The 23,593-nt window shown below is 40.3% G+C and overlaps 2 protein-coding genes across 3 annotated transcripts in view; both read right to left on the minus strand.

Annotated features, from left to right (window-relative positions):
* LOC106959947 (netrin-G1-like) overlaps positions 1 to 7,166 on the minus strand; it is an 81,554-nt gene extending 74,388 nt beyond the window's left edge. The window contains exon 1 of one of the 2 annotated variants that reach the window (XM_015052822.1): positions 6,671 to 7,166. The gene's annotated coding sequence lies outside the window, so the exon portion shown is untranslated. Of the gene's footprint in view, positions 1 to 2,867; positions 3,850 to 6,670 lie in introns of those variants that run through there. The other variant, XM_015052821.1, reaches the window with a different exon arrangement.
* A 10,369-nt stretch (positions 7,167 to 17,535) lies between these two features.
* prmt6 (protein arginine methyltransferase 6) lies at positions 17,536 to 18,976 on the minus strand. Its single transcript, XM_015052824.1, has one exon. The coding sequence runs from the start codon at positions 18,909 to 18,911 to the stop codon at positions 17,856 to 17,858; it is 1,056 nt and encodes a 351-aa protein (XP_014908310.1). The 5' UTR covers positions 18,912 to 18,976; the 3' UTR covers positions 17,536 to 17,855.
* Between the last annotated feature and the right edge of the window lie 4,617 nt (positions 18,977 to 23,593).

The following is a 23,593-nucleotide window of genomic DNA, read 5'->3' on the forward strand; positions in this document are numbered from 1 at the left end:
ACTAGCAGAACTTAGCCCAACAAGTCTCTCGTATATGGCATAAAAAAGATAAATAAATAAGAATTAGGTTTAGATGAGGACCTAAAACATAGCTGAAATAGTAATACGCTTTTTATAATATAATATCCTGTTTCTTTGACAACCACAGCAAAGACATGCTAGCAGTAAGCAGCAAGTACGTCAGGTATAAGAAGCCTAGCTTGCTAGCAAGCATGTCATTAGCATTAGCTTTGTACAAAGCAAGCTAACACTGGATTCAAGCTTTAATTCTTGCTCCAACACAGACATCAAACTTAATACTAGGTTGATATTATAATTCATAGCACATCCCATATAAACATACGCTTTAAAATTAACTCTGGCGGTTATCGAAGATACGCTGGACACGACACACGAGCCAAGAGAACAGCTGACTACACCAATCAACTTCAGGTTAATTGTAATCAAAATGTTTAGGTAGGACTTGTTGCTGGCCTAAAACAGCTGATATAGTTGGGAAATAATATAAACAAGCATCACTTATTAAAATTATGTTAATTACTAATAGCACACGCTGTCCGAGATTCGTTTACAAAGTGTAGCATGTTAGCTGCAGTGACGTATTGAACATCCTCCAGATTAGGCAACAGTATAAAAAATGTCCAAAAATCAAAGATAAAACAAATTTAATGCTAAAATAACACAAATATACCAGCTCCTGCTGCTGAGTTAGATATTATGTCATAATATTCAGTCAGTTTTACTTTATTCGTAAAGAAGGTTAATAGTGTTTATAAACCTGAACTTAATTTATTCATTCTTCATTTGAGAAATGTTATTAGCCTTGATAAAAATATGGTTATGCATTATGTACATAGTAAGCAGCGGCATGGTCAGAGGTACCACAAGGGGGCACATCCTGAAATGTCTTAAGGACAAACATTTGAGGACACTCGATTTCCAAATGTATTCCATAATCCATATGAGAATTTGTTTAATAATCAACATCCTTATTGCTGGAGGATGAACTGAGCAAAGATAGCCGTTTCATCTCACCGTCGGAGTACATATGTGATTTATAGATTTTCCTTCAATGAAAAGAAATATCCAAAACTCATTCTTACTGTGTAGTGCATCTGTTGCATCTGCTTCTAACATGAACCAAACTCTTTCTTGTTGCTGTTTTGGCTTAACCCTGAGCTCCAGGAGCAAGATGGTTTTTTTTTTGTTTGTTTTTTTTTGTTCTATTCTTTTCTTTCTGAACAGTAGAAGGCACATCCATAAAAAAAAATAACGGTTATAGATGATCCAGCTCAAGGCTGAAATAAAAGGAATGCATTAACAGCTTCTGCTGTGTTCAATATCTGCCTGAGGTCAGGCAATAAAACCAAGCATATTTGACATAATTCAGTTTAAAAAGAGGCTGCAAACACCATAGGCTATCAAAACAAAACAACAGGCTGCTCTCATGACACAGCGGAGATGAGCTAATAAGCCTGGCAGAAATGTAATTATGCATTACATATGTACTAAATAGTCATATGTGGTTATATCCTCCACAAGGGGGCGCATTCAAGAAGGGCTTTTAGGAATTAAAAATGTATTCCACTCTATGATCTTTTTGTCATCTTAATGATCTGCTCGGAAGGAACCAAAAACCTCTTTATCATGAGAGAACCTAAATGTAATTTTTTAAAAAAAAAAATATATATATATAGTTTTTTTTTTCACTGTGAATCAAAGAATTTGATTTTATAGAACATTTTCAAAAATGAAATTGGATAATGCTTGATTTCCTTCAAAATGATCTTTTTAGAGTGTTTAGAGGATTTGTTTTAATAGACACTGTCAGCCTCCAATTCTGACTCAACCATGAACACCAGAGGCAATTACGTTATTAATAGTGAAGGGAATGGTTTCTTCGACGAGGCTGAGCACACGTATAATGACGCAATGTCACCGTGTAATTACGTCTTACATCGATGTGGTCAAAGAGATCCACAAGGGGGCGCACCGTTAAATTCCCCCGAGAAAATGCTTCACTTCAATATTTAGTCCCATTTGTTAATCTCCACGTTTTTTGTCCCCTTTAACAATTCACTCACTGGTAAAGAAGAAATGAGTTAAAGAAACTTCATTTCACTTTTAACATGGGAGGACTTTTGAGATTTAGCTTGAACTGCTTAATAAATTTAATAGCTAAAATTGAATTATCTCCAAAATTCTGTTTTAAAGTGAAGCCAATGAGATGTAGGTTGACTTTAATGTGAATTTGACACTCTGACCCTTTTTCTACCTTGACTCAGAGTACCACGGAGCAAGCAAGCGTATTCATGTGTATCCATGATAACAGTGGGAGCCATGTCTCTTTAAAAAAAATTATGATTATTATTTCATTCAAGGCCAAAAAAAACTAAACAAAAAAAAAAACGGGCATGCATTAACAGCTTCTGCTGAGGTCAGTATCTGCCTGAGGGCTAATTCATTCAGACTTAACAGCAAAAAAATAAATAAGTAAAATAAAAATATCAGCAGCAAAACTAAGCATCTTTGACTTGATTCATTTTTAAGCAGTGGACGAGGCTGCAGCCGTTCTAATAACTACACACAGGCTTGATACAAAAAACAGTTGTGAATATAGTAAATAGCGACGCGGTCGGCCGCAGCTTCCACAAGGGGGCGCGTCCTAAAACGTCCCAAGGAAACACTCGATTTCCAAATTTACGTCCCCCGTCTCCACGAGCATTTTGTCCCCTTTAACACAAAAGTGCCCGTTGTTGCAGGGAGAAACGCATCCAAAGCCGGAGCATGGTTAACTTCCCCTCAACTCCACCTCCACGGTGTTGTCGTATTTCGACGCAAACTTCGCGAACAAAGGGAGAACTTACATTTCTCGCGTCCCCCCGGGGTTTATGTCCCTTCTGTAGAGCCGCTCAACAAGTTCCGAGCAGCGGGAGTGAGCAGTGAAGGCAGACCGGAGCTCTTCTCTTTAAGGTGCGCTCCTCGGCGGGAATATGATGAGTGCGCACGTCGGGTCTCCGAGGAATCGCTGCGCGCAACATCCCCCAGCTCACACCTCTCTCTTTTTTTTTTTTTTTTTTTTTTTACCAATCTTTTTTTTTTTGCCCCTCTTCCACTTCAAAACAAATGAGCGATCGCCGTCCTGAGGGCTCGGTCAGCAGCGCGCGCCTTGTTGTGGAGACGGAGGGATTTTCTGGACGAGTGCTGCAGGTGCCAAAGTGTCCATCATCCTCTCTCTCCCAAGTGGCGCTCCATCACGGGCGTCAGGGGAAGAAGGAAAAAAAAAAAAAAGAATTAAAAAAATCCAACTACAGAGAGAAAAAACTTTGACTGCCGGTGTGAGATCCTCCTATTTTCGTCCTACGAATAGGTTTCAGCCACTCAGCTGCGGGGGACATGAATCCCACCAGTTAGTCTCGGCTGCTGAGGAGATCCGCATCTTCTCCTGGTCGCGTCTCTCCGTGGCACACCGAGCGCCCAGATAATGCGCTCCCGGGCTCACGCTCAGCGCACTCAGCTTTCTCCCCCCCACCCATCTTCTTTTTTTTCTTCTTCTTCTTCTCGTTCACACACATACGCGCGCACACCTATAGGGTCTTTCTCTCCTCTCCTCCGCTCCCCTCCACCTCCTCCAGCTCGTCTTCAAACTGCAGCCAGCGCCGAGCGGCTCGCATTCAGCACCAGCCGCAGCAGCAGCAGCACCATCCTCTATCGGGACCGCGTTGAAACTCTGAAGGGAGGAGTTGAACCTCTTTTTAGTGGAGTTCACGAGATGCGTTAAATGTCCCACACGCAGGTGCGCGTCCCCGCAGGCTCGAGGGAATAATGAAGCTTTTAGGGGGAAAAAAAGTATGTCTTCTGAAAATTAGAGAAAGTCCGGGGGGGGGATCTGATAGTGAAACATTTGTCTGGGCCGTGTTGATGAGCTAAAACGCTCTGCTACGTTAAAAAAGTGAGCAAATATTTGTTTTTATATGAAAGAAGGAACAGAATGGCGACCAGTCCAGGGTGTACCCCGCCTCTCCCCCTGAACGTTAGCTGGAGATGGGAACCAGCTAGCCTCCCGACCCCCCTAAGGGACAAGGGTGTAAGAAGGATGGATGGATGGATGGATGGATGGATGGATGGATGGATGGATGGATGGATGGATGGATGGATGGATGGATGGATGGATGGATGGATGGATGGATGGAAGAGAAGAATGCACTAAAAGATGTACCTCTGATTTGACCGTGTTTGGCAGGTCAAATACCGATACAGTAAATGCATCTAAGATATTTTCAGTCTATGCATAAAAAACATATGAGAGAACAACCAAGAGAAGGTCGAACTGGCCGAGCCTTCAGATCTGCTGTCATTACATACAGCTGTGTCCAGTGGAAAGTTAAGTGGAAGGACCAAAATGTGGTTGAGAAAGTACAAGCTATAGGGAACATCCACGACATGGCTAAAACATAGCATTTTTTTATGTAATAAAGTTATGTTTAAATTTTCATTAGCTGCAAGCTATGCACCCACGTTTCCTGAAATAAATGCTTGAACATTGCTTAATTTTTTAATGAATCCATAGAAAATATGAGTTTAGTTTTTTGAAATTAAAACAAATTTCAATCGATTTGTCACAGTTGTCTCATTTTGTCCTTTATATTGCCAGCTATCAAGTCCAAGCACCGCCCTTAAATTAAATATTTAGGACCAAAGCAAGAATGTAAGTAAAATCTGTAAGATGTGAAAAACACGTTTTACATGTGGATACATTTCAATGGGTTTCACATGTTCTAATTTCTACATGAGCAACACGTTGGAAAATGTCTCCAACGTGAACAATTTTTCCGTACGAGTGGTCTATGTAACATTACCCCAAATGTTTAACATGTTTTGACTCGATATAATTTATACATGTGAAACAATTTCCCACCTTTCACATCTTACTACATGACATAATTCCTGCCTAAGATATGGGAAAACTTTCTAAATATGGTTCACATGTATGATTTTACCCTCCCCCCATCTAAAAATGTGAAAATATTCCATAGGTGGAATATTTTCACATGTGCTTCCCATGTGTAAACAACTTCCACATGTAAGTTTTCCTTCATGTGTTGCACATGTTATTGTTATGTAATTCCCACATGTGAAACACATGCTAGAAGGGTGTTATTTTATATCATAGGCTCACATGTGAATTCCTATTGATTTCACATGAGAATTTCTGTTTCAGAAAATTCATTCCTTTCCAGAGTGCTATTCGTGGGTTTTATACAATTTGCGCATCCTGTATGTGATTTTAGCATGCGTCATCTCCCATTTAGTCACATTCACGTACGATTATGCTTTAAGCTGTTTCCATTGACCATATAAATGAGAAAATTGGAATCACAAAAGTAAATTTAATTAAGGGAAACACACAAAACCCCCCCCCCCAAAAAAAAAAAACAAACAAACAAACAAACAAACAAACAAAAAACCTGGTCTTTTATTTTTTATTTTTTTTAAATTGTGCTGGGATGAGGTGGATTTTTGGATTTATGTGTGCATTCCAAAGAACTGTAACAGAAACACTTTTTTTCCCCATGTGATCAACAACCAAATGTTACTGCAGGTGGATAAGACCACAAACTTGTTAACAAACTTATTCACATGTGATTTCTATCACATTTCTAAATACAGATAATTGCGAGATTGTATCTTTTTTTAAATTAGTGGAATATCGCCAAAGTTGTGTGCACATTTATAATGGAAACGCAGCTATAAACAGCTTTGCACGTGTGAAATCTGAAGGAGTGTGTGCAAAAAAAAAAAAAAAAAAAGTAGATCAAAATTCTAAAGATTAGTGGGCACCGCTTAGGAACTTTCTGGGACCGCCCCTGCAGATTGACGCGCCATGTCTTCAGCTCATCTTAATTAGACTTCTTCTCTCCTTCTCCTAGAGCCGCTTCCTGCAGCTCTCCACTCCACGCAATCGCACTTTAACTGATTATCACAAAGAGTGTAGACAGGAGATCGGGGTAGCAGTGCCAGCAGAACTCGGGTCGTGACACTTGGCGCGCGGGTTTACAGTTTGACAACCCCACTACACGGCTCGGCGTGTCGGAGGTCTCCAGTCAGATGCTCAGGCTCCGTTTAATGCGGGTCAAAAGGCTCGCAGAACTCTCACCTCATTGGAACGAGAGGCATTAGAGAAAACCAGAGGAGTGTGTATTCAGTGGAAAGCTCCGCGGCGCACCGACTCTACGTCCTATTAAAAACAATCTCCAAAAATTCATGAGCTATGAATGAACAAACAAGCAAATAAATAAATAAATAAATAAATAAACGTCGCTCAAATGATGAACCGCGCTTGTCTTTCAACTCAAGAAGACCGCATCTGATTTCTGACTTAAGCATCCAAGGTGATGATTGTGGTGAGAAAGCGCTGGAAAGATGCGAGCATTAAAAAAGAAAAAATAAACACACACACACAAGTAGATAAAGAGATGAGGCGAACAGAAAGATCCTGCTCTTAAATCTTACTTCATCTAATCACGACGCGCAATTTTTTTTTTTTTTTTTTTTTGGCCACCTACTCGGCGTGCGTCACAACGGAGCTTCAAAAACTTTGCGCGCCCACAGCTCGGGGATTAATAACATAATAACAGTAATAATAAATTGGACAGTTTGAGCCTCTCACCTGAGCTGTTTTTTTCCTCCTCTTTCTCTCTTTATCTCAGCGCTTCCCTCCGTCTGGATCAGCCCCGCCGCGTGGCCGGCTGCAGCCCAGGAAATCCGCTTTAAAACGGGACATGTTTTGTCGAAACGGGGCGACTTGTGTCCGTCGCTCCTGGGGAATGTGTAAGAGAGCCCCCGGTGCCTGCAGGCAGAACACACAGGTGGACTGGGGGGAGGAAAAAAAAAAATCCTACTGCGTATTTCTCTCTGTGTGTGTGTGTGTGTGTGTTTTCTAAAAGACGATATCAGAAATACATATATTTAAAAAAAAATGCTGGTTAAAAACAGACATAAAGAGATTCCGAGTGGGCTTCCTTAGCGCCTCAGAGACAGCAGGAGAGTGACCAGACCCGCTGCTCTCAGACACAATGAGGCGCTCAGGCTTTGACAATTGACTTTCCACCTGAAAGTCTAATTCTCCGGCGGAAGCCCGCGCTGTGCGGCTGAGAACCACCAGGAACGCGACCGGGAACTTCCAACTGATCGACAATGAGTTCGGCGGCTCGTTGGCGTTTCACCATGGCCACATTAACGAGCGTCAAGCGGCATTAGAGTCCCAGCGGGGGTTTGTTCAAAAGTCCCTTTTTTTGTTTGTTTGTTTGTTTTTTTGTTTTGGATAAAGGTTAGAACAAAAATACAGATGATGATGAGGAGGATAAAACTCTCCTTTTACTGAGACACTTCAACCTTTGAGGGGTTTTAATGAATTAATGTTTGACTTCCAGCTTTTCCCAAGATCGACACCATCATCACTGAACCAGATTATGCAATGCCTTGCAAAACATTCATCTCAAACATCAATGGATTGGTTAAGCAATGTCATTGGCCAAAAAAAAAAAAAAAACAGCACATAAGTCTAAAGAGGATTTATTCAACATGCATTATGAATAAAATTCCACCCTTAGTCTGATACCCCTAAATAAACTGCAGTTTCCATGAGAAGACAGTTAGTAAGTAGACTTTAATTTATTATTTTAGCATTCCAGCCTGTTCAGCGAAGGCCTCAGAGAGTTTATAGAAACCATTAGTGAACAATGTCTTCCTGGGACACACCAGACACATTTAGATGAAGTTGAGACGTTTGAAGCACCGTTTGGCTAATAAACAGCATCCTGCTCTTTGAACTTCTCTGCTCATCATGTGAAAATGGAAGCGACTACAACCGCACACCTCTAAAGTTATGGTTGTCAACTTAAACGAAACGGGCAAGAAGAACATTCATCAGGAAGACATTCGAGAACCCCACCATAACTCCGGAGGAGACAGAGATCCACAGTTTAGGTAAGGCAAGGTCATTTTATATGCACAGCACATTTTCAGCAACAAGGCAGTTTAAAAGTTAGAAGAAAATACAAACAAAACAACAAAACCAAAAGATAAGGAGGTAAAGGTAAAAAAAAAAAAAGTACAAGACTAAATATTAATTCCTCATGTTTAATAATAATAAGAAAAAGTAATCCTTAATTTATAAACTAATAGGGGTTTCTCTGGATCTTATGTTTGTTCTGGATTAGAGACTAAGAGACTAAGTGTTGGTTCTCTTTCAACGGGACAACTATTGGTGGCGTACGTCACAAATCTGGAGTTATGTGGAGTGGCAAGAAGAAAGCCAAATCATAAGAATCTCTGTTTGTGTTTTGCCACAGTCCATGAAGGGAACGCAACAAACATGGAAGATAAGAGTGGCTTTGAACTTTTTAGCCCACAACACGTCAACCTGATCGCACCATTCCCACGGTGGAGAAGATGGGAATGGTTGAGTAGGACACATGGCAATGCAGGAGAACACCAAGAACTGAATACATATCATGTTTTTAAGAGTTTTATTCATGAGAAAAACTGAAGACCATGCATCTTTTACTTTCCACTTTACAATGGGGCACTACTTTCTGTTGCTGCGTCACATAAAGATAAGAAAATGTGAAGGTTCTGTAGCTTGTTTGCAGGCTACAGTAGTCAGTGTTCAGAAATTAAGACACTCTAATTCAATAAAGCTGCTGCATTATTGGGTACTTAATGAAACGCATGACTTTTGAACTGCGGCTTGAAGAAAATATATTTTAGTCAATAAGCAAAGTTTGAAAATAATCTTAAAAGGAGAAATGTTTTTAAATGTTATGTCTGATTCTCGTGTGGTGAGAGAATCCGCAGACCACTGCTTTCGCCCTGGTCATCGTCTCTTATGTGTACCAACGCCTTTCTCTATTTACAGAAGGCTTTTAAAGCAACACGTGAGCCAAAATATACAAATAAATTTAAAAAAATCAGCACGTAAACTGATTTGCCGTTGCAAATAAGAGAGCAAAACGCACCAACGACATCTTCTTGGTTTATGGCAGAGTTCAAATCCAGCCCAATTCGTCGTCTTCTCTTTCCTAGAGAGACGGGGAGACGGCTCCTCTCAGCTGCCTCGCTCTCGTTTTCTCCTCTCTGAGCCCAAGGGCGACTCGCCTGACATGAACCTCTTTTTATAATTCGCTCGGCGACAAGAAAGGGGAGAGCGCCACACGAGGCTACCAAAGAGCTCATTTAATCCCCCTTTTATTGACTCGACACAAAGACACCCTGTAAAACGTTCGCTCACAATACATTTCTGAAGGCCCATCTTTAGATGTTTTAGCTCTTTTTTCTCTTTCTTTTTTTTCTTTTCGCCCGATGCCTTCAAGGCCCAGACACACAAAGTTCACGGTCTGCATTGAGGGCGCCGGGGGTCGTCAACACGAAGCTGAGCGACAACGTCAGGCTGAAGTACCGAAACACGAATTAGTACGGGTGTATTAATATACGAGGGAGGGATGGTGTTACATGAGATGTGCTGGAGGTCGCCAATGAGAATGTCTGAATGAGGGGAAGGATTTCTATTCATGAACCGGCGAAGGATGAGCCTAGAAATCCATCAGTGAGTTTGTTCGATGGCTCTAAGATTGAGAGACCCGCGATCAGGCTTCTGTCTTCCAGGATCCCGCTCCCTCCCTTGTGTTATATCCTTCATTTTCTTAATTTTTCTTTGTCATATTATAATGGTTATTAGAAGATAGATGGTCTAAGATGCTTTTCTTCTTTTTTCGTTTTCAGAACTCTGTCAGCCGGAACCTGAGAGTGGAAATATTGGATTTTTTATTTTTTTTTGCAATTGTTAAATGGAGGGTAATGTTGGTTTTATCCAGAAGAAGAAAGTGTTTGTTAGTCGGTGAAGCGGAAGAGAAAGAAGAGGTTGGAGTAATTCTTAAAAAAAAATAAAAAATCCCACAGGTCTTTTAAAAAAAAGAAGACATTCACAACAATGTGTAGAGAAATGGGGGAAATCGCCGTAGAACTACCAGACTATCAATAGAGAAATGTATCGTTTCTCTGTTGTGCATCTTTCAAATTTACCAGTGAACTAATAACTTTAGTGAAAGACATTTCTTCTTTTCTGGACAAAATTTTATTCAGCAACTAGATGGGAATTACAATTTCTGCCAGATAAATTACATACACTTTTACTTGAGAATGCAGTAAAATGTCGTCCTCTGTTGTCTTCATTTATTTTTTCCTTTCCAGCTGTTTTCCTTTTGGTCCACAGTTGCTTGTTCTGGTTCGATCCTCCTGACTGAACTGGAGGAACTCAGTCAGGTTTGTAGGCTGCCTCACTCACACAACTTTTTGCCAGATCTGCCCATCAACGTCTCTACAGGGTTGACAAAACATGAACTTTATTGTCCTTAAGCCACTTTGGCTGCAATGCTGAGGGCTTCCTGGCTGATGACTTTAGATGTTGCTTCAGTATTTCTACTTTATCTTCTTTCCTCATGATGTCATCTACTTTCAGCAAAACGGCACCACAACAAGATGCTGCCACTGCCATACTAAACAGCTGGAATGGTACAAGCGCCCCCATTTTTCCTCTAAATGTAACGATGGTCATCATGGTCAAACAGTTCCACTTTAGTTTTGTCAAACATGAAGACATGTCTCCAGAAATGAAGTTCGATTTCCCTGGGTTCATTTGCAAACTGTAATTGGCTTTTCATGTTTCTTTTGGAGAAATGGATTCCTCCGTGCTGAGCGGCGTTTCAGGACACTGTGGATAACGACACAGTCTTACCAGCTTCAGCAGCATCTTCACAATGTCTCTGTTTTTTTTGTTTTCGGGGGTCTACGTCCACACTTTGAACTAAAATACTCTCATCTCTGGGACACAGAACCCGTCTCCTTCTTGAGCGTTATAATGGTTGGGCATCCTCATCTTGTCTGCATATTCGTTCCAACAAATAAATGTGACGCCTTCAGTATTTTTGAAATTGTTCCCAAGGATGGACCAGACTTGCACAGCTCCACAATTCTGACATCTTGGCTGTTTTCTATTGACTTTCCAATCGTGCCAAACAAAGCAAAGTGTTTCAGGTGTGGCCAAATGTAAATGAGTCCATTTTAATGCCTTAATCTAATCGAACTTATTTGAATGCCTCAAGCTGAATACAATGTGTGCAAAGGTTTAAAAGGCTGCCTCTTGTTCTCCTAACCAGAGTTTATGAAAGACAGTGATACCATATTCAGGGTTTTTTTTTGTGTGTGTGTGTGTCGGTGTAATGAAATAAGAGAAACTGATTCACAGATTTGACTTTGTAACTGCTATAATGACTTGTTCCAATCTAATTTATAATTACATTTATTGCTGGAGGTTGAAGGAAGATTTGAATTTTTAAAAATAGATCATTGGACGTAGTGTCTGATCTCAGTTTAGCCCATAATTACAAAAAATGATTAAATATCTACCACATTTTGAGCAACGGTGAAAAGGTTCTGTGCGTCCAAAATGTGGGCAGAGGTGAAAGGTTAGTTGAGAAGAAGAGTTTGACTTTGCAGATTAGGAAAACGGCAAATAACGTTTCAGATTCAAACCCTCAGCTGAAGGTGAGACAGTCGGTAGAAGATGCTGTTTTTGTGCGTCGGACGTTTCGCAGTGAAAGGCAGATCGCCTCACAGAGACTGAATCAGGTCATTCTTACCACCTTTCTGCACCTGCTCTGCTTGGACTCCCAGTCAAAGCGGTTTATCGGGCTCCTTTCAGCTTCCCGCCGACACGCAGCTCCCAATCTGCCGCTTCCAGACGGGCCGCCGCTCATCCAATCCTGCGCCACGCCCCTGATCCCGTAACCCACCTCACCCCAAATTGAAAAATACAATATTAAGTTATAAAACAATACCTGAGAAGAATTACATGAAGGTATAATCCAAAAAGTGCATGATTGAAAATGGATTAGTGGGGAGGGGGGAACGCAGGGCGCACAGTTTGGTGGATTTGTACTTCGCTGCCTCGGGCTGATTGGGAATCGGGGCCATCCCGTTCAGATTTACGTGCCGCGTTGTGCGATTTGGGATTTACTTTCTTAACAGGCGCCAACCAAATCCATCCTTGTTGTGTGCTGCGTCAGTGCATGTGTGTGTGTGTGTGTGTGTGTCCGTCCATCGGAGTCACGCCTCGGTGCTTTCAGCTGGATGCTTTTCTGATAGGCAGCGGCTTCCTCAGCCGAGCTTTTCAGCTCAGGGCTAGAATAAATACCGGTTCTGTTTCTCATTTGAATAAGTGTACGCTCCTGTTACTCTCTCCAGGAATAAATAGGCGGGGGACAAACAGTGCGCCGGTCTGGAGTTATTTTGAGGGGACGAGTAGTGGGCCAGAGGGGGTCGGTTCTTGTTGCTAACGATAATGATGACGAACAGTGTGGTCTGCCGCTCGGCCAGATTAGCTTTTGTCAATAACATATCGCTAATTTGTCCTCGCAGGAAATGCTGACAGAAATATTGGTTACTGTAAATGACGCTGGGAACTGAATCCCGTTGCCTAATTTGTGGCGTTATTAGCTTGCAAGGATGAATGAGGGGCCATGATTAGACACTGTTCGCAACAAGAGTCTAGTCAGCTTTCAGTGGGAATTGATTTATAAATGAGAGCGAGAAATGCTTTATTTATTTATTTATTTATTTATTTTATTTTTCACAGCTTTTGTTTAAGATTTAAAAATCCCTGTAAGACTACACTTAGCCAAGAGGTTATTCATACCCAACAGGCGTTAGGGGAAAAAAATATCCTAAAAAATTTAAAAGGCAAACTATACAGAATCCAGGTCAATCCAAATCAAATTCAGATCAGTTCATTCTATTACATTCCAAGTAAAAGCATGCAATTTCTCCAAATAACAGGGTACCATCAAAAAGAAACAAAAAAACAATTAACATGTATACCCAATTTGTGAAAAGTTGTGTTGATGCAATCAGTGGAAACTCCACCTCCATTTGCAGTCATCTTCAAAATTCTGGGCAAGCATGTGGGGACAGTGGAGAGGAACCTCTCTCCTTAAACTGGGAGAAATTCCCAGCAGAACAAGGCGCAATCTTCCTCAATTTGTTTTAATAGAAGAATACACAGAGTTAATGGTGGCAACAAATTATAAACCATCTGACTGTCTTTAAATTTTTTTTTTAAAGCCTACAGTTGTGTACCTCTAAAGAGTGTAGAAATATGTTCACAATATGTTGAACGTAACTGAAAAGCCGCTGGAAGTACAAATGGGTCATTTACTGTTAAACCAAACTTTGTATTTTACACACATTAGAGTCACATTGGATTGGATTGACTGAATGTAAAATGCATTAACATCCCTCATATTAAAACATCATACTTGCGTGTCGTATGTGTAGGCAATTTTTGAAGTGTCCTAACATATTATAGGTATTGTGCGCATCCAACTTTTTCATACATCAGAATAAGCGGAAGAATCCACCAGTAAGCTTAGAACAAAGGAAAGATTTAAAAGACATTCAGGGAAAACATGCTTCATTTCGGGAACCAACATTAGATCTCCAGTCTTGGTATCATACCTCATATGCTCCAAACACAGAGAATTATGAGCAGAGAAACGACTATCACTTGTTGAAAAATGTAAATTAAAAAAATACCCCTATTATGGGTGTTAAATTATAATTTTCCAATAAAAATGCACTGATATATGGATTTAAAAAAAATGACATGAGGGTCATTTGTAGCCAAATAACAATTGTTTCTCAATCTTTTAAGAAAGAAGGTAAACAGAAAAAAATCCAAAGAGAGCATTATTTGTTGCACTTCTTCCTCTTTAGATGCCCCCGTCTTGTTCTCCGGCTGACCAGTGAACAATGGCTGTTGAAATCAGTTAGATTAAGCACACAGCCTATCGATTGGCCCTTAAATTGCTGTGTGATACAACACAAATAATCCCATTTCAAGTACCAACACTTCTTTCTAATGGTTTCCAAATTATTTGAGGCAGGAATGGATCACAATTAGTTTAGAATCTACCAGCGGAGAGTGGCCATGCATGCCAGAGTGGGATTGTCCACTTGTCAGCGGCTGCCTGCTCTGTGGTTGACATTTCCATTCTCTGGCCACCTTCCTTTGTCCTCCATGATGGTCTTTTTTTTTCCCCGCCCTTGCAAAGATATTAAGTCAGTGCAGGTGTACGATAGGCAGATTGCAACTAAATAACTTTATTTCAGTGGAAAGTTAAAGAATCTGTCTGGAACAAAGACTTACACAAAAGGACTCACGTGCCTTTCTAACTTCAGAACAAAGTCTTAAGGGAAAAGTCTTGGTTCTGAAACCAGATGATGTTGAATTAGAATAGGAGTGGGTTTCAGCCGTCCATCCTCTTATCCCAGGTGGGAAACCTTGCGATCTCTCTTCCCAGTGACACGGTTCAGCTCATTTCGGAGAATTTCAAGGTACTCCCAGGCCAGAAGGAATGCGTGGCCCCTCCAGAACGTCCTACGTCTGTCCCTGGCTCCCAGGGGGGGCCATCCTGATCAGATGAACCAGCTCAGCTGACACTTTCCGATGTGCGAGAGCAGCGGGCTTACAGTGAAAGCACATTGCGGCGACATGAATCTAGCATCTGGTTATTTTTTTTTATTTTGGTCATGAACCACAGAATAAACAGACAATGAGAACGTCACCATGTGGCTCAGCTTCTCCTTCACAACAGTCAAAATCATGCCCATGTTCAGATGGATTTCCAAATCCACCTATCTGATGGTCACTACTGAAAGATGCCAACAGAACATGTGCTGCAAAAAGCAAAGACGTGCACATCCCCATGACTGTCTTGAGATCCTGGATTGTTGGCAGTTAAATACCTCCCAACATCCATGGCTGTGAAAAAAGGATTATTGTCAACGGGGTTTTCTGGTCACGTCCAGCCAACACTGGGAACAAACCAGAGAATGTGGAGGTCTTTCTTTGGTTATAGAACAGGATTGCTTTCAAAAGTACTTTTGATAACCCTCACAAAATGCCTCAAGAGACAATCATTTATTACCTGCAAGCCATAGTTCAACTATAGGTCAGAGCCTCTTTCCCCAACATTTTTAAAAATGCGCAAATAGGTACAAGCAATGCCAAAGTACCAAGAAAAAATTAATCTCCTGCTGGCTCTACATTGGAAAAAACAAAACAAAAAAACATTGTTGACCCCATGTCTAAGCTTCCTTTATCAGTCTTTTTTTTTTTTAAATAGCAGCTACTGGTTTATGTGAGCATTTAAAGATGATTGAAGAGTTTCTGTCAGGTATCAGAGCCATCACAGCACAGAGGCTATGAAAGTCACCCAAGACATTCTCATTGCCTCGGATAAGAGAATTATGTCTGTATCAAACTGTCAAAGTTTGATAATTGGTCACACAATTATCTTAGAATGGTTCAGACATGCTGTAGGGATCAAAGGAACAGAACTGGGCTGGTTTATGTCGCATGTATCCAACAGATTCCAGACTGCTTAGGCAAATGATAAATATTCACGCTCCGGGCGTTACTTGTGGAGCACCACAGGGTTTAGTACTTGGACCAGTTCTCTTTACTGTATGTATGCTTCCACTTCGTGAAATTATCATCAAGTGGTAATACCAAAATTGAGCTTGCAATTTTTTTCCCACCTGAATAGATAAATAATGGATTTGCTCACAGTGAAATAAAGAAAGTGGACTTCAGATCATGATCGCTTTAAGATATTAATTTGCTAATTTTGAAGTTGGGGAAAAAACAACAAAAAAAAAACAAGAGTAGGATGTTTCTAACACCAAATCTGTTTCTGACCTTTAGTCACAGAGCTGATTTTATGTTTCCAGAAGTTTTTAAAGGTGATAGAAGCCATTAAAAAAAAAAGAAAAAAAAGTGCAACCTGGCTTTAAGTCAGCGTTCATGCTGTCTGCTACAGTTACAACATGTTGTCCTTCCTTCGACCTGCGAGTAACACAATATTGCAAAAGAACAAAATAATAATGCACCTACAGAAATAGCTGAACACTGTTTGATCCAACATTACAGTTATGATCACTTTTTTCCCAGCAGAAGGTAAGATGAGATTCATGTCCAGACGTTTCACGGTTACAATCTCAGGACGTCGGTGGGATTTTATTTGTTTGAAGTTATTTTGGGGGGAAAAAAGACGTAATTGTATGTCTGAATGAAAACGTGATTGTACTAGGATGAAATACTCATTTAGACACAAATTATTATGAACTCAAAATAACATTTCCTGCATACTGTTTTCCTATGAACATAGACAGGACAAACAACTCAAAACGACTAGAATCGTCTAAAATGATCAGTTATTCCACCTGGATGATCGATACGGTTGGCGTTTCAAACAAGAGTTTAAAAGTTTCAAAGAATTGACCGTCTAACCTGTTGTAATGCGTTCACAACATTCAAGTTAAATCTGAGAATTTGATTTAGAGATTTTCTTACAAGTGAAACTGATTTTTTTGCCTTTACATATTTTATAAGTGACTGAGAACTTCATTCTATAATGCATTGTGTAGATCAGAGGACTGCAGCCATTAAACGATACGTTCATGTCTGAACAAAAGCTAAAATAATTACGATGAGACCAACATTACAAGCAAGGTCTTATTTTGTCAGCAAGCTTTTCTTTGTAATGGAAATGGCCCTATGCTATTCAAATGTGTGCAGTTTCTTTTCATGCAGTAGAAGAGTTTTCTTATTTCTCAAACCTAAAAACTTGGATAAAATCATTAGATTTTAGATCTTGCAAAGAAAGGTTGCATATTAAATAATTCAAATTCAGATTTTTCCCTTTCAGTTTTTGGCTCTGGACATCAGTAGGTTCAAGTGCAAAATTGGCAGTCTGCTTCGTAAAGGTTGGTGATCTCTGGCCGAGTCTGTGGAGCTTCATTTTTACAAGATGTCAACCTTGTATTAGCGAGGAATAACATGTACCAGCTCCGTTCTGGATGGAACAACCATTGAGTGAAATCGATCGTGACTTAACTGCAAATCTTCCGACCCATTTTATGAATCCATCTCCTTAAACAGTTCTGTATATTTTTTACTTCAGCCCCACTGAAACAATACTCTATAAAAAATAGATTTTACTGCAATTACAGCTGGAAGTCTGTCAGACTGCGTCCTTGCCTACATGGAGTGTACTTTTGCCTCCACCACCACTGAGTTGAGTGATTTTCTAGGAAAGCAGATGAAATCTGGAAAAAATTGAAGGGGCCTGAAAACTTTTGGTGCTCCGTTTTTAAATACCCCCATTTCTTCACAGTAAACAGAGTAAATGGTTGCTTTTTATAGGCAACTGACTCCGAAACATCCTGAAGGCGGGTCTGAACTCAGATGGACTCACTGCCGACTGTTCCTTCTCAAAACTGTACAAAATTGGGAACAAAATGGCAAATGGAGGAAAACAGCCTCCTGTTGTAGATGGACACACAACATAAATATATAGAAAATCCTTAAGGTTCATAAAAACCCACTTTGAAAGGTTAAATTTACACACAAAGATTAGGCAGGTATCAGTTTATTCAACATTTTATTGGGTTAAAATAAGCTTCAATGTTTGAATAAAACCTGTACTGCTGATTTAATCAAATTGTAGCAACTGCATAAAATTTAGTGTATATATATTTTGGTACTTTAGCCATAAGAAATTAGTAAATATCAGAAATTGACAGATTTTTAGCATATGTAACATTGAATGTTAATGGTTTGTATCAGGTTCGTTGCAGTCATACTTTCACCACTTTATCAATCCAGTGAGCAGAACTGTAAATATGACAAATCAAAAGTAATTTGGGGAAGGAAGTGAGTTCATGCTAAAACCCCACTATGGCTGAGGCTCGGCGGTCCAATCAGGTATGGAAAAAGTCTTGGACTGTTCTTTTTGCTCGCCTATAGTGTAGTCCACATGGATACATATGTGTCTGGAGCTGTCCTCGGAGGGAAACATGCTAACCTCTCCGCTAAACGGCGTGTCCTGCACCACCTCCACGGGGGAGTCCAGGTACAGGACCGCCTGCTTCCAGTGGGTCTCCGGGTAGAACGGAGACGTGGACAGAACGAGCGAGTGCGGTTTTTCCGGGCAGGGAAAAGTCACCGTGAAGTAGACACAGAAAGCGTTCACCGCAGCCGAGCCGAACGACTCGCACGTGAAGCGGCCCTTCACCGTCCGCAGCTCCTCCACCGTCACCGAATGCAGGTCGAGCTCGGCGAAGCGGGCCGGGTGGGAGAGCACGTCCTCCATGGCCACGTTGCTCACGATTATGTCCGAGTTCTTAATACACCTCCGAGCGAAGTTGGACATGCAGGACATGTCGACGCCGTACTGCTCTTTGACGGTGTACCAGAAGTACAGGCGGTCCTCCACCACCGGGTCGCTGATGGGGGTGATGTAGAGCTCCGCTCGGCTCGGCAGGATGAGTCCGCCGGCCTTCAGCCACCTGTCCCGAGCGTACAGCACCGAGTTGAGCATGGACTCGTGCAGCAGTGCGTAGCCCATCCACTCGCTCACTATCACCTCCACCTTCTCCGGCAGCTCCACCGTCTCCACCGTACCCCTTATGACTTCCACTACGTCCTCTACGTTGTTCTGCTTCACTATTTCCACCGCCTGCTCGGCTATGGAGCAGGCCTCCACGGCGTACACTTTCTTAGCGCCAGCTTGAGCGCAGAAGATGCTTAAAACGCCGGTTCCTGCCCCGACATCCAGCACCACTTTACCCCTTATCAACTCACTGTTCTTTAAAATAGCCGTCCGGTAGGTGTTGGTCCGGACGTAGTCTGCTATCATCTCTTCATGTACCGTCACATCAGAATAGCTGTCAAAGTAAACCCGGTCCTGTCGGGTTTTATCTAGTTTTCTCTTCTTTCCAGCATAAGACATCCTCCGTCTACCGTATTGTGTTGCTACTACTTTGTTGTGGCGTTTCCGCGTTGTCGAATCTGGGACTTGTAGTTCTTTTATTGAGAAAGATGAGGGCGACACGATGCAAAAATGGACTACAATTACCACAAGCAAACGGGAGTCTCGTTGCGTTTAGGTGGCGTACTAGAGTTCCTACCTGAAAATTTAAATACTGAAAACAAAAATTATGCATTCTTAGTTTTCTTAATTCTTCTATTTTAAAGACTAAAAAAACCATATAAAATAAATAACATTATTATTATTATTGTTAAGTTTATTTGATAGGGACAGACACACATCGACAAAGACAGAACACCGGCATCCTGGATGTTTAGTTCTCTCCCTGGTTTAACGCACCTGGATCCAATGATGGCTCATTACAAGGTCTAAGAAGAACAATGACCTGCTGGAAAGGTTGCTACTCCCAGCAGGGAGAGAACTAAAACATGCAGGATGCCGGCCCTGGAGGACCGACCTTTGGCACCACTGACATAGACAAACTGTGCAGAACAGCAGTCCCATGTTTGTGTCATAGTGCAATAGCAACAGCTAATTTGCAGCACTTGTCCCTAAACAGTACCTCTTAAAAATTGAAGTGATAATCATTTAAAATAGCACAACATAATGTTAACATCTACAAACAAACAGTGAAACATAAAACATCAAAAATGGATACAGTTCTGTTTTTGACATAACCAGCGTTTTGTTAGTTTTTTGAACGTATTAAAACTGGTTACGGACTTTAAATGAACAGGAAATGAGTTCCAAACTGCAGATCCTCTCATGGACAGAACACTATGAGCCAAAGCGGTTCTTCGAATGGGGATCTTACAATTTCCATCTACAGCTGCTGTAGTAGATCTGCTATTGCCCTGCAGTCTCTGTATGCAATCGCTTAATGGTGTAGGTGCATATCCATTTAAACACTTACAAATCAATTTTAAAAGATTATAGTTTATAAAATTAGGAAAGTAGGAACTTTGATGCCAAGTCTTTAACTGAGGAGAAGAAAAAAATCTTTAAACATTTTTTTAAAGAGCAGAATCAGTTATGATTTTTTTATGCTACTGCAAGTTCATATTTGTAATTAGTACGTGCATTGGGATTCAGTAAACTGTTTGTTTCCAGATCGTCTTACCATTCCCTCCTGGTTCTGACAAAACATTTATGTAATATTTAGCTTTAAATGTGTACATTTCTTTAACTACTCTGTTCCTCAAACTTTTAAAAAGCAGCCAATTTGTGGTCCTTTTATTTTTCAGAAAAGATTTTAGGGCATAGTCTCTCTTTTTCATTAACAGCCGAATGTCATCTGATACCCAAGGTAGAAAATAAATATATTTCTATACACATTTTATTTCTGTGTGGTATGTCCTCTTAGGATGAAAATTAATAATTTTCATCTGTGAATAATCTGTGAATTTTTTTTTTTTATATTATTATTTTTGTTCTAGTAAAACAAAAAAAAAAAGATTAAATAACACCATTCAACTAGGTATGGGCAGATGTAAGATTTTCATTTGAGTAAAAATTACATTAAATGATTGAATGTAATGTAAATCAGAGAAGCAACACTCATCTCTTATTTTGCTGGTGGAATTATATAAAATTTGATTGGTATAGGTGCAAAATCTGCTAACATTTACTTGTTATTTTAAGTTTTAGACATCGAGACGTTTTAGACTCCAGAGCCCGTAAATTCAAATAAGATAAAGTTACTAAATATTGTTAACAAATTTATGGTTTCCTGCTTTGGTTTTGTTTATTTTTTGCTTATTTTAATTCACCAACTCCTACTTCATGGTCATTTTTTAAAACTCGAAGCATATTTTATATTAGAAAAAAACAACATTTTTATCAGTATCTGACTGTGTGCAACAGTTGCTCTGTATTTTAAATTATTATGTATTTAAAAAGAAAAAAACAACAACAAATACAGAGTACAAAATCAGTATCAGAATGTTGATTCGGCATCCTACGTCGCTGCTTTTCGGAGCTTACCCGTATCTCAGTCCACTCGTATATCTGAAAAGATGTTCATGGCACATCTTCAATCTCCGTCCTGTAACTGCAGAACACAAAGTGCTCATTATCATTTCAGAACCTTCCCCAACGGCGCGGCGGGCAGAGCACAGCTGCTTGTGGCTTGGCTCAGCCCCCGTGGGACTCTCTCCACTCCGATTCAGAGATCTTTGGCACAAAAAAAAAAAAAAAAACACAGACGCAGGACAAACGAGAAGGAACTGTATCCAATTTCATGAAGAGGGAAAACAGAACAAAGGAAGCACTGGTGTTGAGAGGAGGTGGAAGATGCCGGCTGGTTTGTGCCTTTCCACTCTGCCCAGTTAACCACATGACAAAGAGAATGTCATTGAAATGTAGGACAAACAGAAAGTTACGCACAGCGCCTTGAAGGAATATACTGACACTACACACACTTAAGTGTGTTTTACTGAGATTTTATGCAATAAACCTGCGCAAAATCCTGCATGCATAAGAAGCTGAAGGAAAACGAGGATCTGTGGTTTTCCTTTTTTTCATAAATACAAATCTGGAGAGAGTGGTATGTGTTTGTATTTAGCTCGCTTCACGTTACTTTGACATTACTAGATGAAATCAACAACAAAACAGCTGCATTTGAAAGCCACATAATTTGTAAACAGTGTGCACCTGAACGTGATTCAATCTCACAATACAGCTGCAGTGAAATTATGAATCAAAATTGAAGCTAAAGTGTCCTGTAGCTCAGCAGGTGAAGAAGAAAACAAACATGCCTACAAGGAAGCATGGTAGTGGCTCAGTGATGCTGTGGGACTACCTTGGTTCCTCTAACACTAGAGACCTACAGCATTTGGAAGATACGGTGGATTCTATGAAGTAAAAGGAAATCATTGACGAAAAAAAAAATGTCATTAGTCGTTTGAGTTCAAATCTATGAAAAAACTGTTCCAGCACTGAAACCCATGAATGACTAGCGACATTTATCCACAAATGCTAACAGAAGCTAGTGTCTAATAAATTTAAACCTGTACTAGTTTTTAATATAAAGGCATTTTATGTTGTATCTTGATAATCCACTTATAATAGTAACTTTTTCAAACTACCAAAATGATTTTTCTTTGATCAGAGGTGGTACGACCCATTTCATTTTGTGGGTTTATGCTCTTCGTTTGCCGGTGTTGAAGAGTTTTCGGTGCTGCTAGGACACACTAGTGATAGCATTGTGCTATCACAAGTTTTGTATTTATCCTGCAAAAATACAGCCAGAGGTGGCTGTGATGAGACAAAAAAAAAAAAAAAAAAAATTTAAAAAAAAGTTCCAGGGGTGGGAATACTTTCACAAACCGTTGTAAATACCTGTGTGTTATGACTTGGGGATAGCTGGGCGTTTGTACTTTCATGCACTTGAATCCACAATATGGATTTCATTATTCCACACTATAAAACAGAGAAATGGCCAATATGGTTTCAGCTTGAGTAATCAAAGAGAGGCAAACATCCGGGGAAAGAGACCAAGCTCGTCGTGGCAAACACCGACTCTGCATTCTTAGCGCTCGCTTTCTCGCTGTTGGATGCAATTTTCCTGGCTAATCAGACACACAATAATACGCGGTGTAATCTAAAAAAAAAAAAAAAAAGAGAGAGCCAAATATCAAAGCTGGCCCCGTTCGGCGGGACACGGACAACGAGGCAAAGGCAAAGTGTAAATATACAATAGGACGGATAAGTCCAACGCTAAACACAGACCGAGGCAGCTGGCAGGAGGGGGTTTGCAGGTGTTGCAGAACAAACAGACAAGCATCTGTTGATTTTCCTCTCTTCCTCTCAGGCTTTTTGGCCGGAGCGCTGCCAGGTCCAGACACGCAGCCAACACCCGCCTCCCAAGGAGACGCCGGCCACGGCTTTCTTTTATTCCTCAGATGTATGCGTGTGTGCGTGTGTGTGCGTGTGTGTGTGAGAGTACCTACAGTCAGAGAAATGTGCTGCTTTCTGCAGGTGAACCAGATAACATGGTTTGGTCGCATCTGCATGAGAACAAACCACACAGGTCATGAGAAACAACATGAGCTACGTCCTCCTTTTAAAACAGACCAAATGAAAAGATATGAAAGAAAATATTCTGGAAGCTCTTGCAGACAATAATAAACAATGTTGTTGCATAACATTGTATGGGTATAGTCATAGCCATACGTTTCTCTCATATTTTTTAAAGTACACCAACCAATTTCAAAGTTCTTCATTGGGAATTTGTAATAAACCACAAATTGTGAATAAATTGCGTAACAGAAGGAAAATGATAGAAAGTTCTCAAATGTTTTTACTTATAAAAATCTGAAAAGAGTTCCTTGATTTAAATACCCCAAAATAAAAATCCATCTCAACTGTCAGAAGACAATAATTCCTAGAGTGAAATGTGTTTTATTCAATCTCTGTGTTAATAAACCTGATCATCAGAAAATCAGACAACAAAACGCTTCATAGATGCAGTCTGGTGTTTTCAAGCATGCGTCCTTTTTCCTCCCACTTTACAAATATCCTCATATTAAAATACAAACATATACAAAATTCTGCGGTTGTGACAAAATAGGAAACAATTCAAAGACACTTTTGCAAATGACTGTAAGGTAATTTTATTTATACAGCACATTTTCAGCAACAAG

The sequence above is a fragment of the Poecilia latipinna genome, unplaced genomic scaffold, assembly GCF_001443285.1.
Source record: "Poecilia latipinna isolate Pla-1442-1.1 unplaced genomic scaffold, P_latipinna-1.0 Scaffold1136, whole genome shotgun sequence".
NCBI lineage: Eukaryota > Metazoa > Chordata > Actinopteri > Cyprinodontiformes > Poeciliidae > Poecilia > Poecilia latipinna.

Bases quoted from the DNA above. Each gene is read 5' to 3' on its own strand.
- prmt6 (XM_015052824.1), bottom strand. From the start codon at position 18,911: ATGTCTTATGCTGGAAAGAAGAGAAAACTAGATAAAACCCGACAGGAC.